Source organism: Chamaea fasciata, unplaced genomic scaffold, assembly GCF_029207755.1.
Source record: "Chamaea fasciata isolate MVZ Bird 193981 ecotype frontalis unplaced genomic scaffold, bChaFas1.0.hap1 SCAF_182, whole genome shotgun sequence".
In the NCBI taxonomy this organism is placed as follows: Eukaryota; Metazoa; Chordata; class Aves; order Passeriformes; family Sylviidae; genus Chamaea; species Chamaea fasciata.
In genome coordinates, this window is record NW_027094267.1 from 1 (window position 1) to 22,239 (window position 22,239).

General features: G+C 55.9%; 3 protein-coding genes across 3 annotated transcripts; all 3 read left to right on the forward strand.

Annotated features, from left to right (window-relative positions):
* The first annotated feature begins 6,341 nt into the window (after positions 1 to 6,341).
* On the forward strand, positions 6,342 to 8,206 carry LOC136304790 (acrosin-like). The gene is made up of 4 exons (XM_066208233.1): positions 6,342 to 6,401; positions 6,915 to 7,137; positions 7,372 to 7,517; positions 8,018 to 8,206. Exons 1-4 carry the CDS (start codon positions 6,342 to 6,344, stop codon positions 8,204 to 8,206), a joined length of 618 nt encoding a protein of 205 aa, XP_066064330.1.
* A 4,631-nt stretch (positions 8,207 to 12,837) lies between these two features.
* On the forward strand, positions 12,838 to 15,075 carry LOC136304791 (acrosin-like). Its single transcript, XM_066208234.1, has 5 exons — positions 12,838 to 12,908; positions 13,167 to 13,409; positions 13,725 to 13,990; positions 14,240 to 14,385; positions 14,887 to 15,075. The coding sequence occupies exons 1-5, from the start codon at positions 12,838 to 12,840 to the stop codon at positions 15,073 to 15,075; spliced, it is 915 nt and encodes a 304-aa protein (XP_066064331.1).
* Positions 15,076 to 19,706: 4,631 nt separating this feature from the next.
* LOC136304792 (acrosin-like) lies at positions 19,707 to 21,939 on the forward strand. Its single transcript, XM_066208236.1, has 5 exons — positions 19,707 to 19,777; positions 20,036 to 20,278; positions 20,594 to 20,859; positions 21,109 to 21,254; positions 21,751 to 21,939. The coding sequence occupies exons 1-5, from the start codon at positions 19,707 to 19,709 to the stop codon at positions 21,937 to 21,939; spliced, it is 915 nt and encodes a 304-aa protein (XP_066064333.1).
* The last annotated feature ends 300 nt before the right edge of the window (positions 21,940 to 22,239 follow it).

Here is a 22,239-nt window from a genome sequence, read left to right on the forward strand (position 1 = left end):
CTGTATGTGGTGCTTGGAGCTACCAAGTTCACTCAGCCGGGCCCTGGGGCCGTAGTTCGCAACGTGAAGCAGGTGGTGGTTCACCCCTACTACAAGCGTGCCGACTTCAGCTACGACATTGCCCTGCTGCAACTGGACGGTTCTGTCCAGTGCAGCGCCTACATCCAGCTGGCCTGTCTGGCTGACCCCGCCCTAGAAGTCTCAAAGCTCAACAACTGCTGGATCGCTGGCTGGGGTTCCACCACTGCAAGATGTGAGTTCCAGCTAAGTGCAGTGGGGAGAGGGTTTGGGCTTCCTCACAGCAGAGTCCAAAGCCAGGCTGAAGGACGTAGCCCGGTGCAGAGATGGGCCTGGCCTGCTCCCCAAAGGCGGGAAGCAGGGACAACCGTGCCCTAGCGCCTCTGCGGAGGGAAAGCCGTGCCCAAGGGACAGGGATTCCCCTCAGACGGGGAAGGAGAACTGACATGGGGGTGCTGAGGGCTTATTGCTTTCTCTGCTCACAGCTCAAGGTTCACGTGGTCGCCTGCAGGAGGCCAAGGTCCAGCTCATCAATTCCCAGCTCTGCAACAGCAGTGACTGGTATGCAGGGAAAGTCCACCCCTACAACTTGTGTGCTGGTTACCCACAGGGCGCCATCGACGCCTGCCAGGTATGAATGTGTCACGAGCCTCTCAGCCCCCAGCAGCACCAGCAGCCCTGGCAGCGCTGCCCAAACACAGCCCAGGGTCTGCTTTGCCCCGGCCAGTTCTCCCGGTCACCCTCCCAGCCCCAGCTCCCCCCCAGCTGCTGGGGGGGGGGGGGGGGGGGCTTCCTACACACTCCCCATCCACTCCTACTTGCCCAGTGCCCCCCTTGTGCCAGAAAGCCCAGAAGCCCAGCTAGCGCTCTCGGCAGCGCAGAGATCCGGGTGCCAAACATCCATGCTCTGCACATCCAGGACTCCTGCCTTGTGCAGAGAGGACACAGAGAGCCCTACCCTACAGGACCCCAAGCCATTCACAGCCAAGGCTCTGGAGGCTCCAGCCTCTGAGGAGAGCCTTCCTCTGCCTGGAATACAGTTCTGGCAGGGGCTGTGAGAGAAGAGGAGACAGCCCCGGTGCTGGCAGGGGCCACTCAACACCACCTTAATCCTCTCTGCTCTGTTGCAGGGCGACAGTGGTGGTCCTCTCATGTGCAAGGACAACACCGCCGAGTACTGGTGGGTTGTCGGCATAACCAGCTGGGGAGAAGGCTGCGCCAGACCAAAGCAGCCTGGAATCTACATCTCCACTCGGCACTTCTATCACTGGATTGACTACAACATGCGTGCATACCACACCGCTGAAAGTGCTTCCTGAGCAGCAGGACAGGCAGGATCCAGGGCAGGCTGCAGTGCACCACAGCCCTTTCCTGCTGGGGCAATGCCTGCTGATCCAAAGGCAGCCTCAGTGTCAAAACCCTGCTCTGTCCCGCCCACATTTCTCTCCGGTGTGCAGGCAAACACTGGAGTTGATCTAATTGTTGAAATAAAGCTAGCTTTGTTCACAGGGAACCATCTTTTCGGTGTAATTCCAATTCCTGGGAAGGGCAACAAGTGCCACCTTCGGCACCTGCAGAATGAGCCTGAGGCACAAAGGGACAGAGTGGGCTCCAGAGAGCACCAGTGTGCCTGGTCAGAGAGGAGAGTGCCCTGAGCCACCATGGGCTGGAGGAACCCGGTACACCAAGCCTAGGAAGGGGATAGGACAAAAGCAGACACCTTGGGGACAGTGCTCAAATGCCCGTGGGCTGATGATTTAGGGCCTGGTGTAGGCTTGGGCAAAGAGAACAGACCAGAGACAGTCCCAAGCATGACAAGGGAAGCTCCTGCCTCCTGAGTGGACTGCCAGTGATGGCTTGGGAGGGCTGACCTGAAACAGAGATTGGACAGAGATAAAAAAGGAAGTAGGTATTTCTTGAAAGGCCTCCAGAATCCACCTTGGCCAGGACAGGAGCCTGATCAGGGCTATCCACAAGTTGGACAAATAATGGCCACAAAATGGCTGCCGGGTCACAAGATCTTAAGGTTTTATTAAGTTTTGGTCCATTTGCATATTGGGGTTTAATTGTCCAATTGCAGCTTCGGGTTGTGGGGTCTCATCCTTCTTGTTTTCTCTCTTCAGTCCGCTGTTGTTTATGCTGTTGGCCTGAAAGTTGTCCTTGGTCCTCAGCAGGAAAAGGATTTGTTTGTCTACTTACTCTATGAAAAGAGCCTACTAGCACTTAATGCCAGGCTCAGAACTACACCCCTAAGCAGCACAGAATCTGAAACTAGGAAAGCTAAAGCTTAAGGCCCGTCACCAGTGCCCTAAGGCAGGGCCAGAGTTCACAGGTAGTAAAGGGGGACTGATGTGCTGGGCGGTCACACTTCACAGATACTCAAAGGAAGAGCTGGGCTCATTCTGGGGAGAGGAACCTGGCAGAAACAGTAGGAGAGCACACCGGGAATGCCATGGAAGGCCAAAGTGAGTGGGCCAACAGCAGCTGCAACACCGAGGCTGTTCACAGGCAGGGAGGGCCAAGCCTGGGAGCCATGGGGAAAAGATCCCTGGGCTTGGCTCCAAATTTGGGAGGAGACAAAGGCAGAGACAGGGAGGAGTCAAGGAAGATGAGGTTGCTGTGTAAGTCTGGCAAATGGAGAGAAGGAGCAGTCAAAGATCCAGCTGCACAGACACAAACTGCAGCTTGCCGTGCTTCCTTGTCTGAGTGCTGCACATAAGCACCACAGGATGGGCAAGAACCTTCTTATCTCGACTCACTAATTAACAAATCCTCTACAAACTGTACAAATTTGCCCCAGAATTTATACTCTTTTCAATCAAACCTCAATATTTGGGGCGGTGGGACGGGCAAAGAAAAAAATGACAGCCTAATGCCACGGGGAAGACAGTTGTTGAAGGCAGTTGCTGTCTTTTCCAGGTGAAGGCAAGTGAACACTGACTTTCTAAATATACTGGAATGTTGCGGTGTGAAAATTATTACTTTGCAACTTTACGTAGAATGGTTTGTTCCAGATTACCCCGTGTTCCAACCCCTTTGGTTTTTCCCTAGTTGTGGCTCCTGTCCATCTCCCTGCAACCCTGCCCAGACTCTGGTGGGGGGCTGGGGTGATTGGCAGAGCCTATGACTTCTCCGCCCTGTAGCGTGTATCAGATGCCCTGCGTACTGTCTTTTTGTCCTGGTAACTCCCACCCCCCATGGTATTGGTCCTGGGCTAATCCCTGCCCCTCTCCACACCCCTGGTACTTAAGGTCAAGGAGAGCCCAGAGAAGTCATTTTTCACCTGGCCAGCTGGCAGCAATCAACCTATCTTGTCACCCACGTGAGAGTCTGCCTGTCTTCCACGCCGGAGCCACACTTCTACCTGAGGGCCAGGGCTCACACAGCAAGAAGGAACCGGAGCTGTACCAATTAATGCGTGTTCAGGACCGAGCTAGCCGTTGCAGCTCTGAACGCCCGCAGTAATGGAAGGCTTCAAAATGCCTTGGGCTAGGTGTCACTCCGTCTGCTTCTGGATATTCTTCTTGGGTTCCAGGCAAATGGAGTCCTGTCTCACGGCATGTGGCATTCTTCCCTTTGTATTAATCAAGGTGGGCTGTGCTGAGAGCAATCATCCCACATCTGTACTTGCCCCTGCCAGCCTGGCATAAGCTTCTTCAAATATTTACTGAAGTAAATTTCAGGGGCTGCCCGCTCACTAAAGACACTGAGTCCAAGAGTGTCACTCAGGGTTGGGGATGGTCATTACCCTGCCCAGAGGGGAGACAAGCTTCGAGCTGCCCCATCATCCTGGCACAACCTTACTGTGCAAAATTCTGCTGCCCATTAAGAAGTTCTCCCAGTTCTCTACAACTTTGGCCACAGACACGTCCTCACCTAAACCAGGGATATTTCCGACCACGTCAAACACCTTGGTGCATGTGAAGCCCTCTTCTGCGTGCCAAGAAGGGATTTCCACCCCCTTCTGTGTGTGCTCTGGCACCCATTGTGCGGCATGAGGGACACAAGGTTCTCCCTGTGCCTGTGTGCAAAAGCCTTCAAGCAGAGACTCGAGCCCCTCTACCTCACAACTTACGGGGGCCTCCACAACTCCTCTGTGGCCACCTCACACCGCTCGTGCTGCGCACACCTTCTCCACCCACTACCCACGACTTCACCGAATCTGCGGCAAATGCCACAGCAATAGAGAGGCTCAATTCCACGCTTATAATTTACACAGACTCTGCACATGGAATTATAACACTCCTCCCGTGGCTCCTTCCTGCTCTAAAGGTCCCAGGTGAACTCACCAGTAGCTGCTCTTAAGGACGGAGGCTCCAGCAGTACTGTCCTTAGGTCCCATCTGGGCTGCCAAAATGCTGAGGAATCTCCCCTGTGTGACCATTCCAGAGGCACAGGTGACTCCAACAAGCTGATGGGTGACCCGTTTGATTCCCTACCCACACCACTCTCAGCCAGTCAGAGCGGGTATCCGTACCCATTCAACCTCAGGATTCATTCCCCCAGCAGACTCGCAGATGTCACATTCCAGAAAGAGCCACCGGCTCCTGCTGCAGCACTCAGGGTCCGTTCAAATCCCTGGCCTGTGCCACAGCTCCCTGTGCCCTCTGTCATGCAAAGGGTGGCAGTCTCTGGTCCCAGACTCCCACCAGCCAGAGCTCAATCTGCAGCTGGCACTGCAGCTGCACAACCAGCTCCCTGCCCCAAATGGATTCCTCAGCAGCTGCTGGCCTCAGAGACTGCACAGCCTCATCCTGCAAGAAGAGGGGCCTAAAGAAAGCAGCAGAGAGCAACCCTTCTTACAAGGGCAGGTCCTCAAAGGACAAGGGCAATGGCTTTACAGCGACAGAGGGTAGCTTCGTATGAGATACTGGGAAGAAATTCTTGACTGTCAGGCTGCAGACATACTGGCACGGGTTGCCCAGAGCAGCTGCGGATGCCTGTTTTTCATGTAGGCAAAGTCAGCACAGAAGACACAGACACCAACTTCAGGAATAAATGCAACTTACTGTAATTCAAAACCGCAAAGAATGGGAAAAGGATAAGCTAAGCAATGCATCTAATCGTTACTGTAAAAGACTGCCTACAGTGATGAAGGGAGACACATCACAAGTTACCCTAATCCTTGACCATCATGCAGGTCTGCCCATCAACGGGGGGGGAAGCCAGTGTCAGTCACAGTGAAGGACTGGAGAACCACTGCCAGCAACTGGGAAATCCTGCAGGTGCCTTCCCCTCCAGGCAGTGAGGTTTCTGACTGGGCTGCGAGAGAGGCCCATCTTTATGCTGTTGAATAAACAAGCTACCAGAACTTCTAGTGCAGGATCATCTGGTTTTTTTCTCCTCTTGGGATGCTCCCCAGGCCTTGGAGGACTCCAGGAGGAACCAAGGAAGTTGTCTGTGATCCTACATCCCAAAAGAAGGCCAGATGTGGCCTTGTCCAGTTTCTGATTAGCGAAAGGCAAATCCACGTTTTGCCGATGAGCGGATCTCGACAACATTTGGTTGGAAGGTTCACGCAGAGGCCAACCTTTGATCAAGAGCTCTGGTTCCTGCCTCAGTCAGGTCCTGTTGATAAAGACTTTGTACTTCAATGTCCCATCCTCCCTCAAATTGTCCAACGACAGCTTCTGAGCCAGGCTCTGAGCAAACTTCTCCAGTACAAACTATCCATCCCTACCAATGGCAGGAAGTCAGAGCTATGTGATTTCCAAGGTCCCTTCCACCCCAAACCATTCCACGGCCCATGGATTCGGTGTTGCCCCTCCCCCAGTGGGCCCCGGTTGCACAGGCCCCCACAGCGCCCCAAACACGGAACCCAGCCCTCAGTGACATCAGCCCCGGGGCCGGGGCCACCACGGGCAGCGCGGCTGCTGCCGGGCACTGCGGCTGTGGCTGTGCTGCTGCACGGAGCCCTCAGTGCTTGCAGCTGACACGTGCCTCTGGCAGCCATGAATCGGCTCGGCCTCCTCGTCCTGCTGACCGTGGCCGCGCTGGCCCACGGCATACAGTACCCCTGCGGGTAAGTGGCCCCAGGCCCTGGGAGGGAGCCGTGGCAACACTTGGGGCCTTCCCTGGAGGGGACCCGCCTGTCCCCCGTGGCTGGGCCACAGCTTCCTACCCACCATGGGGAAGCCTCCGTTCCTTGGACACACAAACATCCCATGGGCTTGCCTGGCCTGCTGGGCCTGCAAACGCTTGTGGGGAGGGCACAGGGCTGAGCTTCAGCCTGAGCCACAGCAGGCCACGCAGCAGCATGGAAATGACTTTCTGCTTGCAGAGGTTCCTGCGGCCTCCGCGCTCCGCAACCTGACTACTACCCCATGACTTATTCCACCGGCAACGAAGCTTACGACTTCGGCATGACACGCATTGTGGGTGGAGTAGGCGCTCTGGAAGCATCCTGGCCCTGGATCGTCAGCATCCAACATCCCCTTTCACCGAACCTGGGTCATTGGTGTGGAGGGTCCCTCATCACTGCAGATTGGGTCCTCACGGCGGCCCACTGCTTCGACAAGTTTGAGTAAGGCAGACCAGGGAATGGGGACACCCTCGCTACACCAGCAGGTGCCCTGTCAGCAGCCACCACCTGCTACTCCCGTCCCCTTTCCTCTCAGGCAGTCCAGCTGCCACACTGCTCAGGAGAAGCCTGGGCTTGTGCCAAGGCTTCCTAGCGGCCTCCAGCTCGACATTCCCCCAGCCTCATGTGTGTGAGGGCACTCACACCTGCCAGAGCACTGCTCCCTCTCTGCCTTGCCAAGCAGAAGAGAGGCAGCTGCTGGGCTGCTGTGGTACATGGCTCTGCTCCCTCTCAGCCCTCTCTCCATCTTCTTTCCAGTAACATCAGCATGCTGTATGTGGTGCTTGGAGCTACCAAGTTCACTCAGCCGGGCCCTGGGGCCGTAGTTCGCAACGTGAAGCAGGTGGTGGTTCACCCCTACTACAAGCGTGCCGACTTCAGCTACGACATTGCCCTGCTGCAACTGGACGGTTCTGTCCAGTGCAGCGCCTACATCCAGCTGGCCTGTCTGGCTGACCCCGCCCTAGAAGTCTCAAAGCTCAACAACTGCTGGATCGCTGGCTGGGGTTCCACCACTGCAAGATGTGAGTTCCAGCTAAGTGCAGTGGGGAGAGGGTTTGGGCTTCCTCACAGCAGAGTCCAAAGCCAGGCTGAAGGACGTAGCCCGGTGCAGAGATGGGCCTGGCCTGCTCCCCAAAGGCGGGAAGCAGGGACACCGTGCCCTAGCGCCTCTGCGGAGGGAAAGCCGTGCCCAAGGGACAGGGATTCCCCTCAGACGGGGAAGGAGAACTGACATGGGGGTGCTGAGGGCTTATTGCTTTCTCTGCTCACAGCTCAAGGTTCACGTGGTCGCCTGCAGGAGGCCAAGGTCCAGCTCATCAATTCCCAGCTCTGCAACAGCAGTGACTGGTATGCAGGGAAAGTCCACCCCTACAACTTGTGTGCTGGTTACCCACAGGGCGCCATCGACGCCTGCCAGGTATGAATGTGTCACGAGCCTCTCAGCCCCCAGCAGCACCAGCAGCCCTGGCAGCGCTGCCCAAACACAGCCCAGGGTCTGCTTTGCCCCGGCCAGTTCTCCCGGTCACCCTCCCAGCCCCAGCTCCCCCCCAGCTGCTGGGGGGGGGGGGGGGGGGGCTTCCTACACACTCCCCATCCACTCCTACTTGCCCAGTGCCCCCCTTGTGCCAGAAAGCCCAGAAAGCCCAGCTAGCGCTCTCGGCAGCGCAGAGATCCGGGTGCCAAACATCCATGCTCTGCACATCCAGGACTCCTGCCTTGTGCAGAGAGGACACAGAGAGCCCTACCCTACAGGACCCCAAGCCATTCACAGCCAAGGCTCTGGAGGCTCCAGCCTCTGAGGAGAGCCTTCCTCTGCCTGGAATACAGTTCTGGCAGGGGCTGTGAGAGAAGAGGAGACAGCCCCGGTGCTGGCAGGGGCCACTCAACACCACCTTAATCCTCTCTGCTCTGTTGCAGGGCGACAGTGGTGGTCCTCTCATGTGCAAGGACAACACCGCCGAGTACTGGTGGGTTGTCGGCATAACCAGCTGGGGAGAAGGCTGCGCCAGACCAAAGCAGCCTGGAATCTACATCTCCACTCGGCACTTCTATCACTGGATTGACTACAACATGCGTGCATACCACACCGCTGAAAGTGCTTCCTGAGCAGCAGGACAGGCAGGATCCAGGGCAGGCTGCAGTGCACCACAGCCCTTTCCTGCTGGGGCAATGCCTGCTGATCCAAAGGCAGCCTCAGTGTCAAAACCCTGCTCTGTCCCGCCCACATTTCTCTCCGGTGTGCAGGCAAACACTGGAGTTGATCTAATTGTTGAAATAAAGCTAGCTTTGTTCACAGGGAACCATCTTTTCGGTGTAATTCCAATTCCTGGGAAGGGCAACAAGTGCCACCTTCGGCACCTGCAGAATGAGCCTGAGGCACAAAGGGACAGAGTGGCTCCAGAGAGCACCAGTGTGCCTGGTCAGAGAGGAGAGTGCCCTGAGCCACCATGGGCTGGAGGAACCCGGTACACCAAGCCTAGGAAGGGGATAGGACAAAAGCAGACACCTTGGGGACAGTGCTCAAATGCCCGTGGGCTGATGATTTAGGGCCTGGTGTAGGCTTGGGCAAAGAGAACAGACCAGAGACAGTCCCAAGCATGACAAGGGAAGCTCCTGCCTCCTGAGTGGACTGCCAGTGATGGCTTGGGAGGGCTGACCTGAAACAGAGATTGGACAGAGATAAAAAAGGAAGTAGGTATTTCTTGAAAGGCCTCCAGAATCCACCTTGGCCAGGACAGGAGCCTGATCAGGGCTATCCACAAGTTGGACAAATAATGGCCACAAAATGGCTGCCGGGTCACAAGATCTTAAGGTTTTATTAAGTTTTGGTCCATTTGCATATTGGGGTTTAATTGTCCAATTGCAGCTTCGGGTTGTGGGGTCTCATCCTTCTTGTTTTCTCTCTTCAGTCCGCTGTTGTTTATGCTGTTGGCCTGAAAGTTGTCCTTGGTCCTCAGCAGGAAAAGGATTTGTTTGTCTACTTACTCTATGAAAAGAGCCTACTAGCACTTAATGCCAGGCTCAGAACTACACCCCTAAGCAGCACAGAATCTGAAACTAGGAAAGCTAAAGCTTAAGGCCCGTCACCAGTGCCCTAAGGCAGAGCCAGAGTTCACAGGTAGTAAAGGGGGACTGATGTGCTGGGCGGTCACACTTCACAGATACTCAAAGGAAGAGCTGGGCTCATTCTGGGGAGAGGAACCTGGCAGAAACAGTAGGAGAGCACACCGGGAATGCCATGGAAGGCCAAAGTGAGTGGGCCAACAGCAGCTGCAACACCGAGGCTGTTCACAGGCAGGGAGGGCCAAGCCTGGGAGCCATGGGGAAAAGATCCCTGGGCTTGGCTCCAAATTTGGGAGGAGACAAAGGCAGAGACAGGGAGGAGTCAAGGAAGATGAGGTTGCTGTGTAAGTCTGGCAAATGGAGAGAAGGAGCAGTCAAAGATCCAGCTGCACAGACACAAACTGCAGCTTGCCGTGCTTCCTTGTCTGAGTGCTGCACATAAGCACCACAGGATGGGCAAGAACCTTCTTATCTCGACTCACTAATTAACAAATCCTCTACAAACTGTACAAATTTGCCCCAGAATTTATACTCTTTTCAATCAAACCTCAATATTTGGGGCGGTGGGACGGGCAAAGAAAAAAATGACAGCCTAATGCCACGGGGAAGACAGTTGTTGAAGGCAGTTGCTGTCTTTTCCAGGTGAAGGCAAGTGAACACTGACTTTCTAAATATACTGGAATGTTGCGGTGTGAAAATTATTACTTTGCAACTTTACGTAGAATGGTTTGTTCCAGATTACCCCGTGTTCCAACCCCTTTGGTTTTTCCCTAGTTGTGGCTCCTGTCCATCTCCCTGCAACCCTGCCCAGACTCTGGTGGGGGGCTGGGGTGATTGGCAGAGCCTATGACTTCTCCGCCCTGTAGCGTGTATCAGATGCCCTGCGTACTGTCTTTTTGTCCTGGTAACTCCCACCCCCCATGGTATTGGTCCTGGGCTAATCCCTGCCCCTCTCCACACCCCTGGTACTTAAGGTCAAGGAGAGCCCAGAGAAGTCATTTTTCACCTGGCCAGCTGGCAGCAATCAACCTATCTTGTCACCCACGTGAGAGTCTGCCTGTCTTCCACGCCGGAGCCACACTTCTACCTGAGGGCCAGGGCTCACACAGCAAGAAGGAACCGGAGCTGTACCAATTAATGCGTGTTCAGGACCGAGCTAGCCGTTGCAGCTCTGAACGCCCGCAGTAATGGAAGGCTTCAAAATGCCTTGGGCTAGGTGTCACTCCGTCTGCTTCTGGATATTCTTCTTGGGTTCCAGGCAAATGGAGTCCTGTCTCACGGCATGTGGCATTCTTCCCTTTGTATTAATCAAGGTGGGCTGTGCTGAGAGCAATCATCCCACATCTGTACTTGCCCCTGCCAGCCTGGCATAAGCTTCTTCAAATATTTACTGAAGTAAATTTCAGGGGCTGCCCGCTCACTAAAGACACTGAGTCCAAGAGTGTCACTCAGGGTTGGGGATGGTCATTACCCTGCCCAGAGGGGAGACAAGCTTCGAGCTGCCCCATCATCCTGGCACAACCTTACTGTGCAAAATTCTGCTGCCCATTAAGAAGTTCTCCCAGTTCTCTACAACTTTGGCCACAGACACGTCCTCACCTAAACCAGGGATATTTCCGACCACGTCAAACACCTTGGTGCATGTGAAGCCCTCTTCTGCGTGCCAAGAAGGGATTTCCACCCCCTTCTGTGTGTGCTCTGGCACCCATTGTGCGGCATGAGGGACACAAGGTTCTCCCTGTGCCTGTGTGCAAAAGCCTTCAAGCAGAGACTCGAGCCCCTCTACCTCACAACTTACGGGGGCCTCCACAACTCCTCTGTGGCCACCTCACACCGCTCGTGCTGCGCACACCTTCTCCACCCACTACCCACGACTTCACCGAATCTGCGGCAAATGCCACAGCAATAGAGAGGCTCAATTCCACGCTTATAATTTACACAGACTCTGCACATGGAATTATAACACTCCTCCCGTGGCTCCTTCCTGCTCTAAAGGTCCCAGGTGAACTCACCAGTAGCTGCTCTTAAGGACGGAGGCTCCAGCAGTACTGTCCTTAGGTCCCATCTGGGCTGCCAAAATGCTGAGGAATCTCCCCTGTGTGACCATTCCAGAGGCACAGGTGACTCCAACAAGCTGATGGGTGACCCGTTTGATTCCCTACCCACACCACTCTCAGCCAGTCAGAGCGGGTATCCGTACCCATTCAACCTCAGGATTCATTCCCCCAGCAGACTCGCAGATGTCACATTCCAGAAAGAGCCACCGGCTCCTGCTGCAGCACTCAGGGTCCGTTCAAATCCCTGGCCTGTGCCACAGCTCCCTGTGCCCTCTGTCATGCAAAGGGTGGCAGTCTCTGGTCCCAGACTCCCACCAGCCAGAGCTCAATCTGCAGCTGGCACTGCAGCTGCACAACCAGCTCCCTGCCCCAAATGGATTCCTCAGCAGCTGCTGGCCTCAGAGACTGCACAGCCTCATCCTGCAAGAAGAGGGGCCTAAAGAAAGCAGCAGAGAGCAGCCCTTCTTACAAGGGCAGGTCCTCAAAGGACAAGGGCAATGGCTTTACAGCGACAGAGGGTAGCTTCGTATGAGATACTGGGAAGAAATTCTTGACTGTCAGGCTGCAGACATACTGGCACGGGTTGCCCAGAGCAGCTGCGGATGCCTGTTTTTCATGTAGGCAAAGTCAGCACAGAAGACACAGACACCAACTTCAGGAATAAATGCAACTTACTGTAATTCAAAACCGCAAAGAATGGGAAAAGGATAAGCTAAGCAATGCATCTAATCGTTACTGTAAAAGACTGCCTACAGTGATGAAGGGAGACACATCACAAGTTACCCTAATCCTTGACCATCATGCAGGTCTGCCCATCAACGGGGGGGGAAGCCAGTGTCAGTCACAGTGAAGGACTGGAGAACCACTGCCAGCAACTGGGAAATCCTGCAGGTGCCTTCCCCTCCAGGCAGTGAGGTTTCTGACTGGGCTGCGAGAGAGGCCCATCTTTATGCTGTTGAATAAACAAGCTACCAGAACTTCTAGTGCAGGATCATCTGGTTTTTTTCTCCTCTTGGGATGCTCCCCAGGCCTTGGAGGACTCCAGGAGGAACCAAGGAAGTTGTCTGTGATCCTACATCCCAAAAGAAGGCCAGATGTGGCCTTGTCCAGTTTCTGATTAGCGAAAGGCAAATCCACGTTTTGCCGATGAGCGGATCTCGACAACATTTGGTTGGAAGGTTCACGCAGAGGCCAACCTTTGATCAAGAGCTCTGGTTCCTGCCTCAGTCAGGTCCTGTTGATAAAGACTTTGTACTTCAATGTCCCATCCTCCCTCAAATTGTCCAACGACAGCTTCTGAGCCAGGCTCTGAGCAAACTTCTCCAGTACAAACTATCCATCCCTACCAATGGCAGGAAGTCAGAGCTATGTGATTTCCAAGGTCCCTTCCACCCCAAACCATTCCACGGCCCATGGATTCGGTGTTGCCCCTCCCCCAGTGGGCCCCGGTTGCACAGGCCCCCACAGCGCCCCAAACACGGAACCCAGCCCTCAGTGACATCAGCCCCGGGGCCGGGGCCACCACGGGCAGCGCGGCTGCTGCCGGGCACTGCGGCTGTGGCTGTGCTGCTGCACGGAGCCCTCAGTGCTTGCAGCTGACACGTGCCTCTGGCAGCCATGAATCGGCTCGGCCTCCTCGTCCTGCTGACCGTGGCCGCGCTGGCCCACGGCATACAGTACCCCTGCGGGTAAGTGGCCCCAGGCCCTGGGAGGGAGCCGTGGCAACACTTGGGGCCTTCCCTGGAGGGGACCCGCCTGTCCCCCGTGGCTGGGCCACAGCTTCCTACCCACCATGGGGAAGCCTCCGTTCCTTGGACACACAAACATCCCATGGGCTTGCCTGGCCTGCTGGGCCTGCAAACGCTTGTGGGGAGGGCACAGGGCTGAGCTTCAGCCTGAGCCACAGCAGGCCACGCAGCAGCATGGAAATGACTTTCTGCTTGCAGAGGTTCCTGCGGCCTCCGCGCTCCGCAACCTGACTACTACCCCATGACTTATTCCACCGGCAACGAAGCTTACGACTTCGGCATGACACGCATTGTGGGTGGAGTAGGCGCTCTGGAAGCATCCTGGCCCTGGATCGTCAGCATCCAACATCCCCTTTCACCGAACCTGGGTCATTGGTGTGGAGGGTCCCTCATCACTGCAGATTGGGTCCTCACGGCGGCCCACTGCTTCGACAAGTTTGAGTAAGGCAGACCAGGGAATGGGGACACCCTCGCTACACCAGCAGGTGCCCTGTCAGCAGCCACCACCTGCTACTCCCGTCCCCTTTCCTCTCAGGCAGTCCAGCTGCCACACTGCTCAGGAGAAGCCTGGGCTTGTGCCAAGGCTTCCTAGCGGCCTCCAGCTCGACATTCCCCCAGCCTCATGTGTGTGAGGGCACTCACACCTGCCAGAGCACTGCTCCCTCTCTGCCTTGCCAAGCAGAAGAGAGGCAGCTGCTGGGCTGCTGTGGTACATGGCTCTGCTCCCTCTCAGCCCTCTCTCCATCTTCTTTCCAGTGACATCAGCATGCTGTATGTGGTGCTTGGAGCTACCAAGTTCACTCAGCCGGGCCCTGGGGCCGTAGTTCGCAACGTGAAGCAGGTGGTGGTTCACCCCTACTACAAGCGTGCCGACTTCAGCTACGACATTGCCCTGCTGCAACTGGACGGTTCTGTCCAGTGCAGCGCCTACATCCAGCTGGCCTGTCTGGCTGACCCCGCCCTAGAAGTCTCAAAGCTCAACAACTGCTGGATCGCTGGCTGGGGTTCCACCACTGCAAGATGTGAGTTCCAGCTAAGTGCAGTGGGGAGAGGGTTTGGGCTTCCTCACAGCAGAGTCCAAAGCCAGGCTGAAGGACGTAGCCCGGTGCAGAGATGGGCCTGGCCTGCTCCCCAAAGGCGGGAAGCAGGGACACCGTGCCCTAGCGCCTCTGCGGAGGGAAAGCCGTGCCCAAGGGACAGGGATTCCCCTCAGACGGGGAAGGAGAACTGACATGGGGGTGCTGAGGGCTTATTGCTTTCTCTGCTCACAGCTCAAGGTTCACGTGGTCGCCTGCAGGAGGCCAAGGTCCAGCTCATCAATTCCCAGCTCTGCAACAGCAGTGACTGGTATGCAGGGAAAGTCCACCCCTACAACTTGTGTGCTGGTTACCCACAGGGCGCCATCGACGCCTGCCAGGTATGAATGTGTCACGAGCCTCTCAGCCCCCAGCAGCACCAGCAGCCCTGGCAGCGCTGCCCAAACACAGCCCAGGGTCTGCTTTGCCCCGGCCAGTTCTCCCGGTCACCCTCCCAGCCCCAGCTCCCCCCCAGCTGCTGGGGGGGGGGGGGGGGGGGGCTTCCTACACACTCCCCATCCACTCCTACTTGCCCAGTGCCCCCCTTGTGCCAGAAAGCCCAGAAAGCCCAGCTAGCGCTCTCGGCAGCGCAGAGATCCGGGTGCCAAACATCCATGCTCTGCACATCCAGGACTCCTGCCTTGTGCAGAGAGGACACAGAGAGCCCTACCCTACAGGACCCCAAGCCATTCACAGCCAAGGCTCTGGAGGCTCCAGCCTCTGAGGAGAGCCTTCCTCTGCCTGGAATACAGTTCTGGCAGGGGCTGTGAGAGAAGAGGAGACAGCCCCGGTGCTGGCAGGGGCCACTCAACACCACCTTAATCCTCTCTGCTCTCTTGCAGGGCGACAGTGGTGGTCCTCTCATGTGCAAGGACAACACCGCCGAGTACTGGTGGGTTGTCGGCATAACCAGCTGGGGAGAAGGCTGCGCCAGACCAAAGCAGCCTGGAATCTACATCTCCACTCGGCACTTCTATCACTGGATTGACTACAACATGCGTGCATACCACACCGCTGAAAGTGCTTCCTGAGCAGCAGGACAGGCAGGATCCAGGGCAGGCTGCAGTGCACCACAGCCCTTTCCTGCTGGGGCAATGCCTGCTGATCCAAAGGCAGCCTCAGTGTCAAAACCCTGCTCTGTCCCGCCCACATTTCTCTCCGGTGTGCAGGCAAACACTGGAGTTGATCTAATTGTTGAAATAAAGCTAGCTTTGTTCACAGGGAACCATCTTTTCGGTGTAATTCCAATTCCTGGGAAGGGCAACAAGTGCCACCTTCGGCACCTGCAGAATGAGCCTGAGGCACAAAGGGACAGAGTGGCTCCAGAGAGCACCAGTGTGCCTGGTCAGAGAGGAGAGTGCCCTGAGCCACCATGGGCTGGAGGAACCCGGTACACCAAGCCTAGGAAGGGGATAGGACAAAAGCAGACACCTTGGGGACAGTGCTCAAATGCCCGTGGGCTGATGATTTAGGGCCTGGTGTAGGCTTGGGCAAAGAGAACAGACCAGAGACAGTCCCAAGCATGACAAGGGAAGCTCCTGCCTCCTGAGTGGACTGCCAGTGATGGCTTGGGAGGGCTGACCTGAAACAGAGATTGGACAGAGATAAAAAAGGAAGTAGGTATTTCTTGAAAGGCCTCCAGAATCCACCTTGGCCAGGACAGGAGCCTGATCAGGGCTATCCACAAGTTGGACAAATAATGGCCACAAAATGGCTGCCGGGTCACAAGATCTTAAGGTTTTATTAAGTTTTGGTCCATTTGCATATTGGGGTTTAATTGTCCAATTGCAGCTTCGGGTTGTGGGGTCTCATCCTTCTTGTTTTCTCTCTTCAGTCCGCTGTTGTTTATGCTGTTGGCCTGAAAGTTGTCCTTGGTCCTCAGCAGGAAAAGGATTTGTTTGTCTACTTACTCTATGAAAAGAGCCTACTAGCACTTAATGCCAGGCTCAGAACTACACCCCTAAGCAGCACAGAATCTGAAACTAGGAAAGCTAAAGCTTAAGGCCCGTCACCAGTGCCCTAAGGCAGGGCCAGAGTTCACAGGTAGTAAAGGGGGACTGATGTGCTGGGCGGTCACACTTCACAGATACTCAAAGGAAGAGCTGGGCTCATTCTGGGGAGAGGAACCTGGCAGAAACAGTAGGAGAGCACACCGGGAATGCCATGGAAGGCCAAAGTGAGTGGGCCAACAGCAGCTGCAACACCGAGGCTGTTCACAGGCAGGGAGGGCCAAGCCTGGGAGCCATGGGGAAAAGATCCCTGGGCTTGGCTCCAAATTTGGGAGGAGACAAAGGCAGAGACAGGGAGGAGTCAAGGAAGATGAGGTTGCTGTGTAAGTCTGGCAAACGGAGAGAAGGAGCAGTCAAAGATCCAGCTGCACAGACACAAACTGCAGCTTGCCGTGCTTCCTTGTCTGAGTGCTGCACATAAGCACCACAGGATGGGCAAGAACCTTCTTATCTCGACTCACTAATTAACAAATCCTCTACAAACTGTACAAATTTGCCCCAGAATTTATACTCTTTTCAATCAAACCTCAATATTTGGGGCGGTGGGACGGGCAAAGAAAAAAATGACAGCCTAATGCCACGGGGAAGACAGTTGTTGAAGGCAGTTGCTGTCTTTTCCAGGTGAAGGCAAGTGAACACTGACTTTCTAAATATACTGGAATGTTGCGGTGTGAAAATTATTACTTTGCAACTTTACGTAGAATGGTTTGTTCCAGATTACCCCGTGTTCCAACCCCTTTGGTTTTTCCCTAGTTGTGGCTCCTGTCCATCTCCCTGCAACCCTGCCCAGACTCTGGTGGGGGGCTGGGGTGATTGGCAGAGCCTATGACTTCTCCGCCCTGTAGCGTGTATCAGATGCCCTGCGTACTGTCTTTTTGTCCTGGTAACTCCCACCCCCCATGGTATTGGTCCTGGGCTAATCCCTGCCCCTCTCCACACCCCTGGTACTTAAGGTCAAGGAGAGCCCAGAGAAGTCATTTTTCACCTGGCCAGCTGGCAGCAATCAACCTATCTTGTCACCCACGTGAGAGTCTGCCTGTCTTCCACGCCGGAGCCACACTTCTACCTGAGGGCCAGGGCTCACACAGCAAGAAGGAACCGGAGCTGTACCAATTAATGCGTGTTCAGGACCGAGCTAGCCGTTGCAGCTCTGAACGCCCGCAGTAATGGAAGGCTTCAAAATGCCTTGGGCTAGGTGTCACTCCGTCTGCTTCTGGATATTCTTCTTGGGTTCCAGGCAAATGGAGTCCTGTCTCACGGCATGTGGCATTCTTCCCTTTGTATTAATCAAGGTGGGCTGTGCTGAGAGCAATCATCCCACATCTGTACTTGCCCCTGCCAGCCTGGCATAAGCTTCTTCAAATATTTACTGAAGTAAATTTCAGGGGCTGCCCGCTCACTAAAGACACTGAGTCCAAGAGTGTCACTCAGGGTTGGGGATGGTCATTACCCTGCCCAGAGGGGAGACAAGCTTCGAGCTGCCCCATCATCCTGGCACAACCTTACTGTGCAAAATTCTGCTGCCCATTAAGAAGTTCTCCCAGTTCTCTACAACTTTGGCCACAGACACGTCCTCACCTAAACCAGGGATATTTCCGACCACGTCAAACACCTTGGTGCATGTGAAGCCCTCTTCTGCGTGCCAAGAAGGGATTTCCACCCCCTTCTGTGTGTGCTCTGGCACCCATTGTGCGGCATGAGGGACACAAGGTTCTCCCTGTGCCTGTGTGCAAAAGCCTTCAAGCAGAGACTCGAGCCCCTCTACCTCACAACTTACGGGGGCCTCCACAACTCCTCTGTGGCCACCTCACACCGCTCGTGCTGCGCACACCTTCTCCACCCACTACCCACGACTTCACCGAATCTGCGGCAAATGCCACAGCAATAGAGAGGCTCAATTCCACGCTTATAATTTACACAGACTCTGCACATGGAATTATAACACTCCTCCCGTGGCTCCTTCCTGCTCTAAAGGTCCCAGGTGAACTCACCAGTAGCTGCTCTTAAGGACGGAGGCTCCAGCAGTACTGTCCTTAGGTCCCATCTGAGCTGCCAAAATGCTGAGGAATCTCCCCTGTGTGACCATTCCAGAGGCACAGGTGACTCCAACAAGCTGATGGGTGACCCGTTTGATTCCCTACCCACACCACTCTCAGCCAGTCAGAGCGGGTATCCGTACCCATTCAACCTCAGGATTCATTCCCCCAGCAGACTCGCAGATGTCACATTCCAGAAAGAGCCACCGGCTCCTGCTGCAGCACTCAGGGTCCGTTCAAATCCCTGGCCTGTGCCACAGCTCCCTGTGCCCTCTGTCATGCAAAGGGTGGCAGTCTCTGGTCCCAGACTCCCACCAGCCAGAGCTCAATCTGCAGCTGGCACTGCAGCTGCACAACCAGCTCCCTGCCCCAAATGGATTCCTCAGCAGCTGCTGGCCTCAGAGACTGCACAGCCTCATCCTGCAAGAAGAGGGGCCTAAAGAAAGCAGCAGAGAGCAACCCTTCTTACAAGGGCAGGTCCTCAAAGGACAAGGGCAATGGCTTTACAGCGACAGAGGGTAGCTTCGTATGAGATACTGGGAAGAAATTCTTGACTGTCAGGCTGCAGACATACTGGCACGGGTTGCCCAGAGCAGCTGCGGATGCCTGTTTTTCATGTAGGCAAAGTCAGCACAGAAGACACAGACACCAACTTCAGGAATAAATGCAACTTACTGTAATTCAAAACCGCAAAGAATGGGAAAAGGATAAGCTAAGCAATGCATCTAATCGTTACTGTAAAAGACTGCCTACAGTGATGAAGGGAGACACATCACAAGTTACCCTAATCCTTGACCATCATGCAGGTCTGCCCATCAACGGGGGGGGAAGCCAGTGTCAGTCACAGTGAAGGACTGGAGAACCACTGCCAGCAACTGGGAAATCCTGCAGGTGCCTTCCCCTCCAGGCAGTGAGGTTTCTGACTGGGCTGCGAGAGAGGCCCATCTTTATGCTGTTGAATAAACAAGCTACCAGAACTTCTAGTGCAGGATCATCTGGTTTTTTTCTCCTCTTGGGATGCTCCCCAGGCCTTGGAGGACTCCAGGAGGAACCAAGGAAGTTGTCTGTGATCCTACATCCCAAAAGAAGGCCAGATGTGGCCTTGTCCAGTTTCTGATTAGCGAAAGGCAAATCCACGTTTTGCCGATGAGCGGATCTCGACAACATTTGGTTGGAAGGTTCACGCAGAGGCCAACCTTTGATCAAGAGCTCTGGTTCCTGCCTCAGTCAGGTCCTGTTGATAAAGACTTTGTACTTCAATGTCCCATCCTCCCTCAAATTGTCCAACGACAGCTTCTGAGCCAGGCTCTGAGCAAACTTCTCCAGTACAAACTATCCATCCCTACCAATGGCAGGAAGTCAGAGCTATGTGATTTCCAAGGTCCCTTCCACCCCAAACCATTCCACGGCCCATGGATTCGGTGTTGCCCCTCCCCCAGTGGGCCCCGGTTGCACAGGCCCCCACAGCGCCCCAAACACGGAACCCAGCCCTCAGTGACATCAGCCCCGGGGCCGGGGCCACCACGGGCAGCGCGGCTGCTGCCGGGCACTGCGGCTGTGGCTGTGCTGCTGCACGGAGCCCTCAGTGCTTGCAGCTGACACGTGCCTCTGGCAGCCATGAATCGGCTCGGCCTCCTCGTCCTGCTGACCGTGGCCGCGCTGGCCCACGGCATACAGTACCCCTGCGGGTAAGTGGCCCCAGGCCCTGGGAGGGAGCCGTGGCAACACTTGGGGCCTTCCCTGGAGGGGACCCGCCTGTCCCCCGTGGCTGGGCCACAGCTTCCTACCCACCATGGGGAAGCCTCCGTTCCTTGGACACACAAACATCCCATGGGCTTGCCTGGCCTGCTGGGCCTGCAAACGCTTGTGGGGAGGGCACAGGGCTGAGCTTCAGCCTGAGCCACAGCAGGCCACGCAGCAGCATGGAAATGACTTTCTGCTTGCAGAGGTTCCTGCGGCCTCCGCGCTCCGCAACCTGACTACTACCCCATGACTTATTCCACCGGCAACGAAGCTTACGACTTCGGCATGACACGCATTGTGGGTGGAGTAGGCGCTCTGGAAGCATCCTGGCCCTGGATCGTCAGCATCCAACATCCCCTTTCACCGAACCTGGGTCATTGGTGTGGAGGGTCCCTCATCACTGCAGATTGGGTCCTCACGGCGGCCCACTGCTTCGACAAGTTTGAGTAAGGCAGACCAGGGAATGGGGACACCCTCGCTACACCAGCAGGTGCCCTGTCAGCAGCCACCACCTGCTACTCCCGTCCCCTTTCCTCTCAGGCAGTCCAGCTGCCACACTGCTCAGGAGAAGCCTGGGCTTGTGCCAAGGCTTCCTAGCGGCCTCCAGCTCGACATTCCCCCAGCCTCATGTGTGTGAGGGCACTCACACCTGCCAGAGCACTGCTCCCTCTCTGCCTTGCCAAGCAGAAGAGAGGCAGCTGCTGGGCTGCTGTGGTACATGGCTCTGCTCCCTCTCAGCCCTCTCTCCATCTTCTTTCCAGTAACATCAGCATGCTGTATGTGGTGCTTGGAGCTACCAAGTTCACTCAGCCGGGCCCTGGGGCCGTAGTTCGCAACGTGAAGCAGGTGGTGGTTCACCCCTACTACAAGCGTGCCGACTTCAGCTACGACATTGCCCTGCTGCAACTGGACGGTTCTGTCCAGTGCAGCGCCTACATCCAGCTGGCCTGTCTGGCTGACCCCGCCCTAGAAGTCTCAAAGCTCAACAACTGCTGGATCGCTGGCTGGGGTTCCACCACTGCAAGATGTGAGTTCCAGCTAAGTGCAGTGGGGAGAGGGTTTGGGCTTCCTCACAGCAGAGTCCAAAGCCAGGCTGAAGGACGTAGCCCGGTGCAGAGATGGGCCTGGCCTGCTCCCCAAAGGCGGGAAGCAGGGACACCGTGCCCTAGCGCCTCTGCGGAGGGAAAGCCGTGCCCAAGGGACAGGGATTCCCCTCAGACGGGGAAGGAGAACTGACATGGGGGTGCTGAGGGCTTATTGCTTTCTCTGCTCACAGCTCAAGGTTCACGTGGTCGCCTGCAGGAGGCCAAGGTCCAGCTCATCAATTCCCAGCTCTGCAACAGCAGTGACTGGTATGCAGGGAAAGTCCACCCCTACAACTTGTGTGCTGGTTACCCACAGGGCGCCATCGACGCCTGCCAGGTATGAATGTGTCACGAGCCTCTCAGCCCCCAGCAGCACCAGCAGCCCTGGCAGCGCTGCCCAAACACAGCCCAGGGTCTGCTTTGCCCCGGCCAGTTCTCCCGGTCACCCTCCCAGCCCCAGCTCCCCCCCAGCTGCTGGGGGGGGGGGGGGGCTTCCTACACACTCCCCATCCACTCCTACTTGCCCAGTGCCCCCCTTGTGCCAGAAAGCCCAGAAAGCCCAGCTAGCGCTCTCGGCAGCGCAGAGATCCGGGTGCCAAACATCCATGCTCTGCACATCCAGGACTCCTGCCTTGTGCAGAGAGGACACAGAGAGCCCTACCCTACAGGACCCCAAGCCATTCACAGCCAAGGCTCTGGAGGCTCCAGCCTCTGAGGAGAGCCTTCCTCTGCCTGGAATACAGTTCTGGCAGGGGCTGTGAGAGAAGAGGAGACAGCCCCGGTGCTGGCAGGGGCCACTCAACACCACCTTAATCCTCTCTGCTCTCTTGCAGGGCGACAGTGGTGGTCCTCTCATGTGCAAGGACAACACCGCCGAGTACTGGTGGGTTGTCGGCATAACCAGCTGGGGAGAAGGCTGCGCCAGACCAAAGCAGCCTGGAATCTACATCTCCACTCGGCACTTCTATCACTGGATTGACTACAACATGCGTGCATACCACACCGCTGAAAGTGCTTCCTGAGCAGCAGGACAGGCAGGATCCAGGGCAGGCTGCAGTGCACCACAGCCCTTTCCTGCTGGGGCAATGCCTGCTGATCCAAAGGCAGCCTCAGTGTCAAAACCCTGCTCTGTCCCGCCCACATTTCTCTCCGGTGTGCAGGCAAACACTGGAGTTGATCTAATTGTTGAAATAAAGCTAGCTTTGTTCACAGGGAACCATCTTTTCGGTGTAATTCCAATTCCTGGGAAGGGCAACAAGTGCCACCTTCGGCACCTGCAGAATGAGCCTGAGGCACAAAGGGACAGAGTGGCTCCAGAGAGC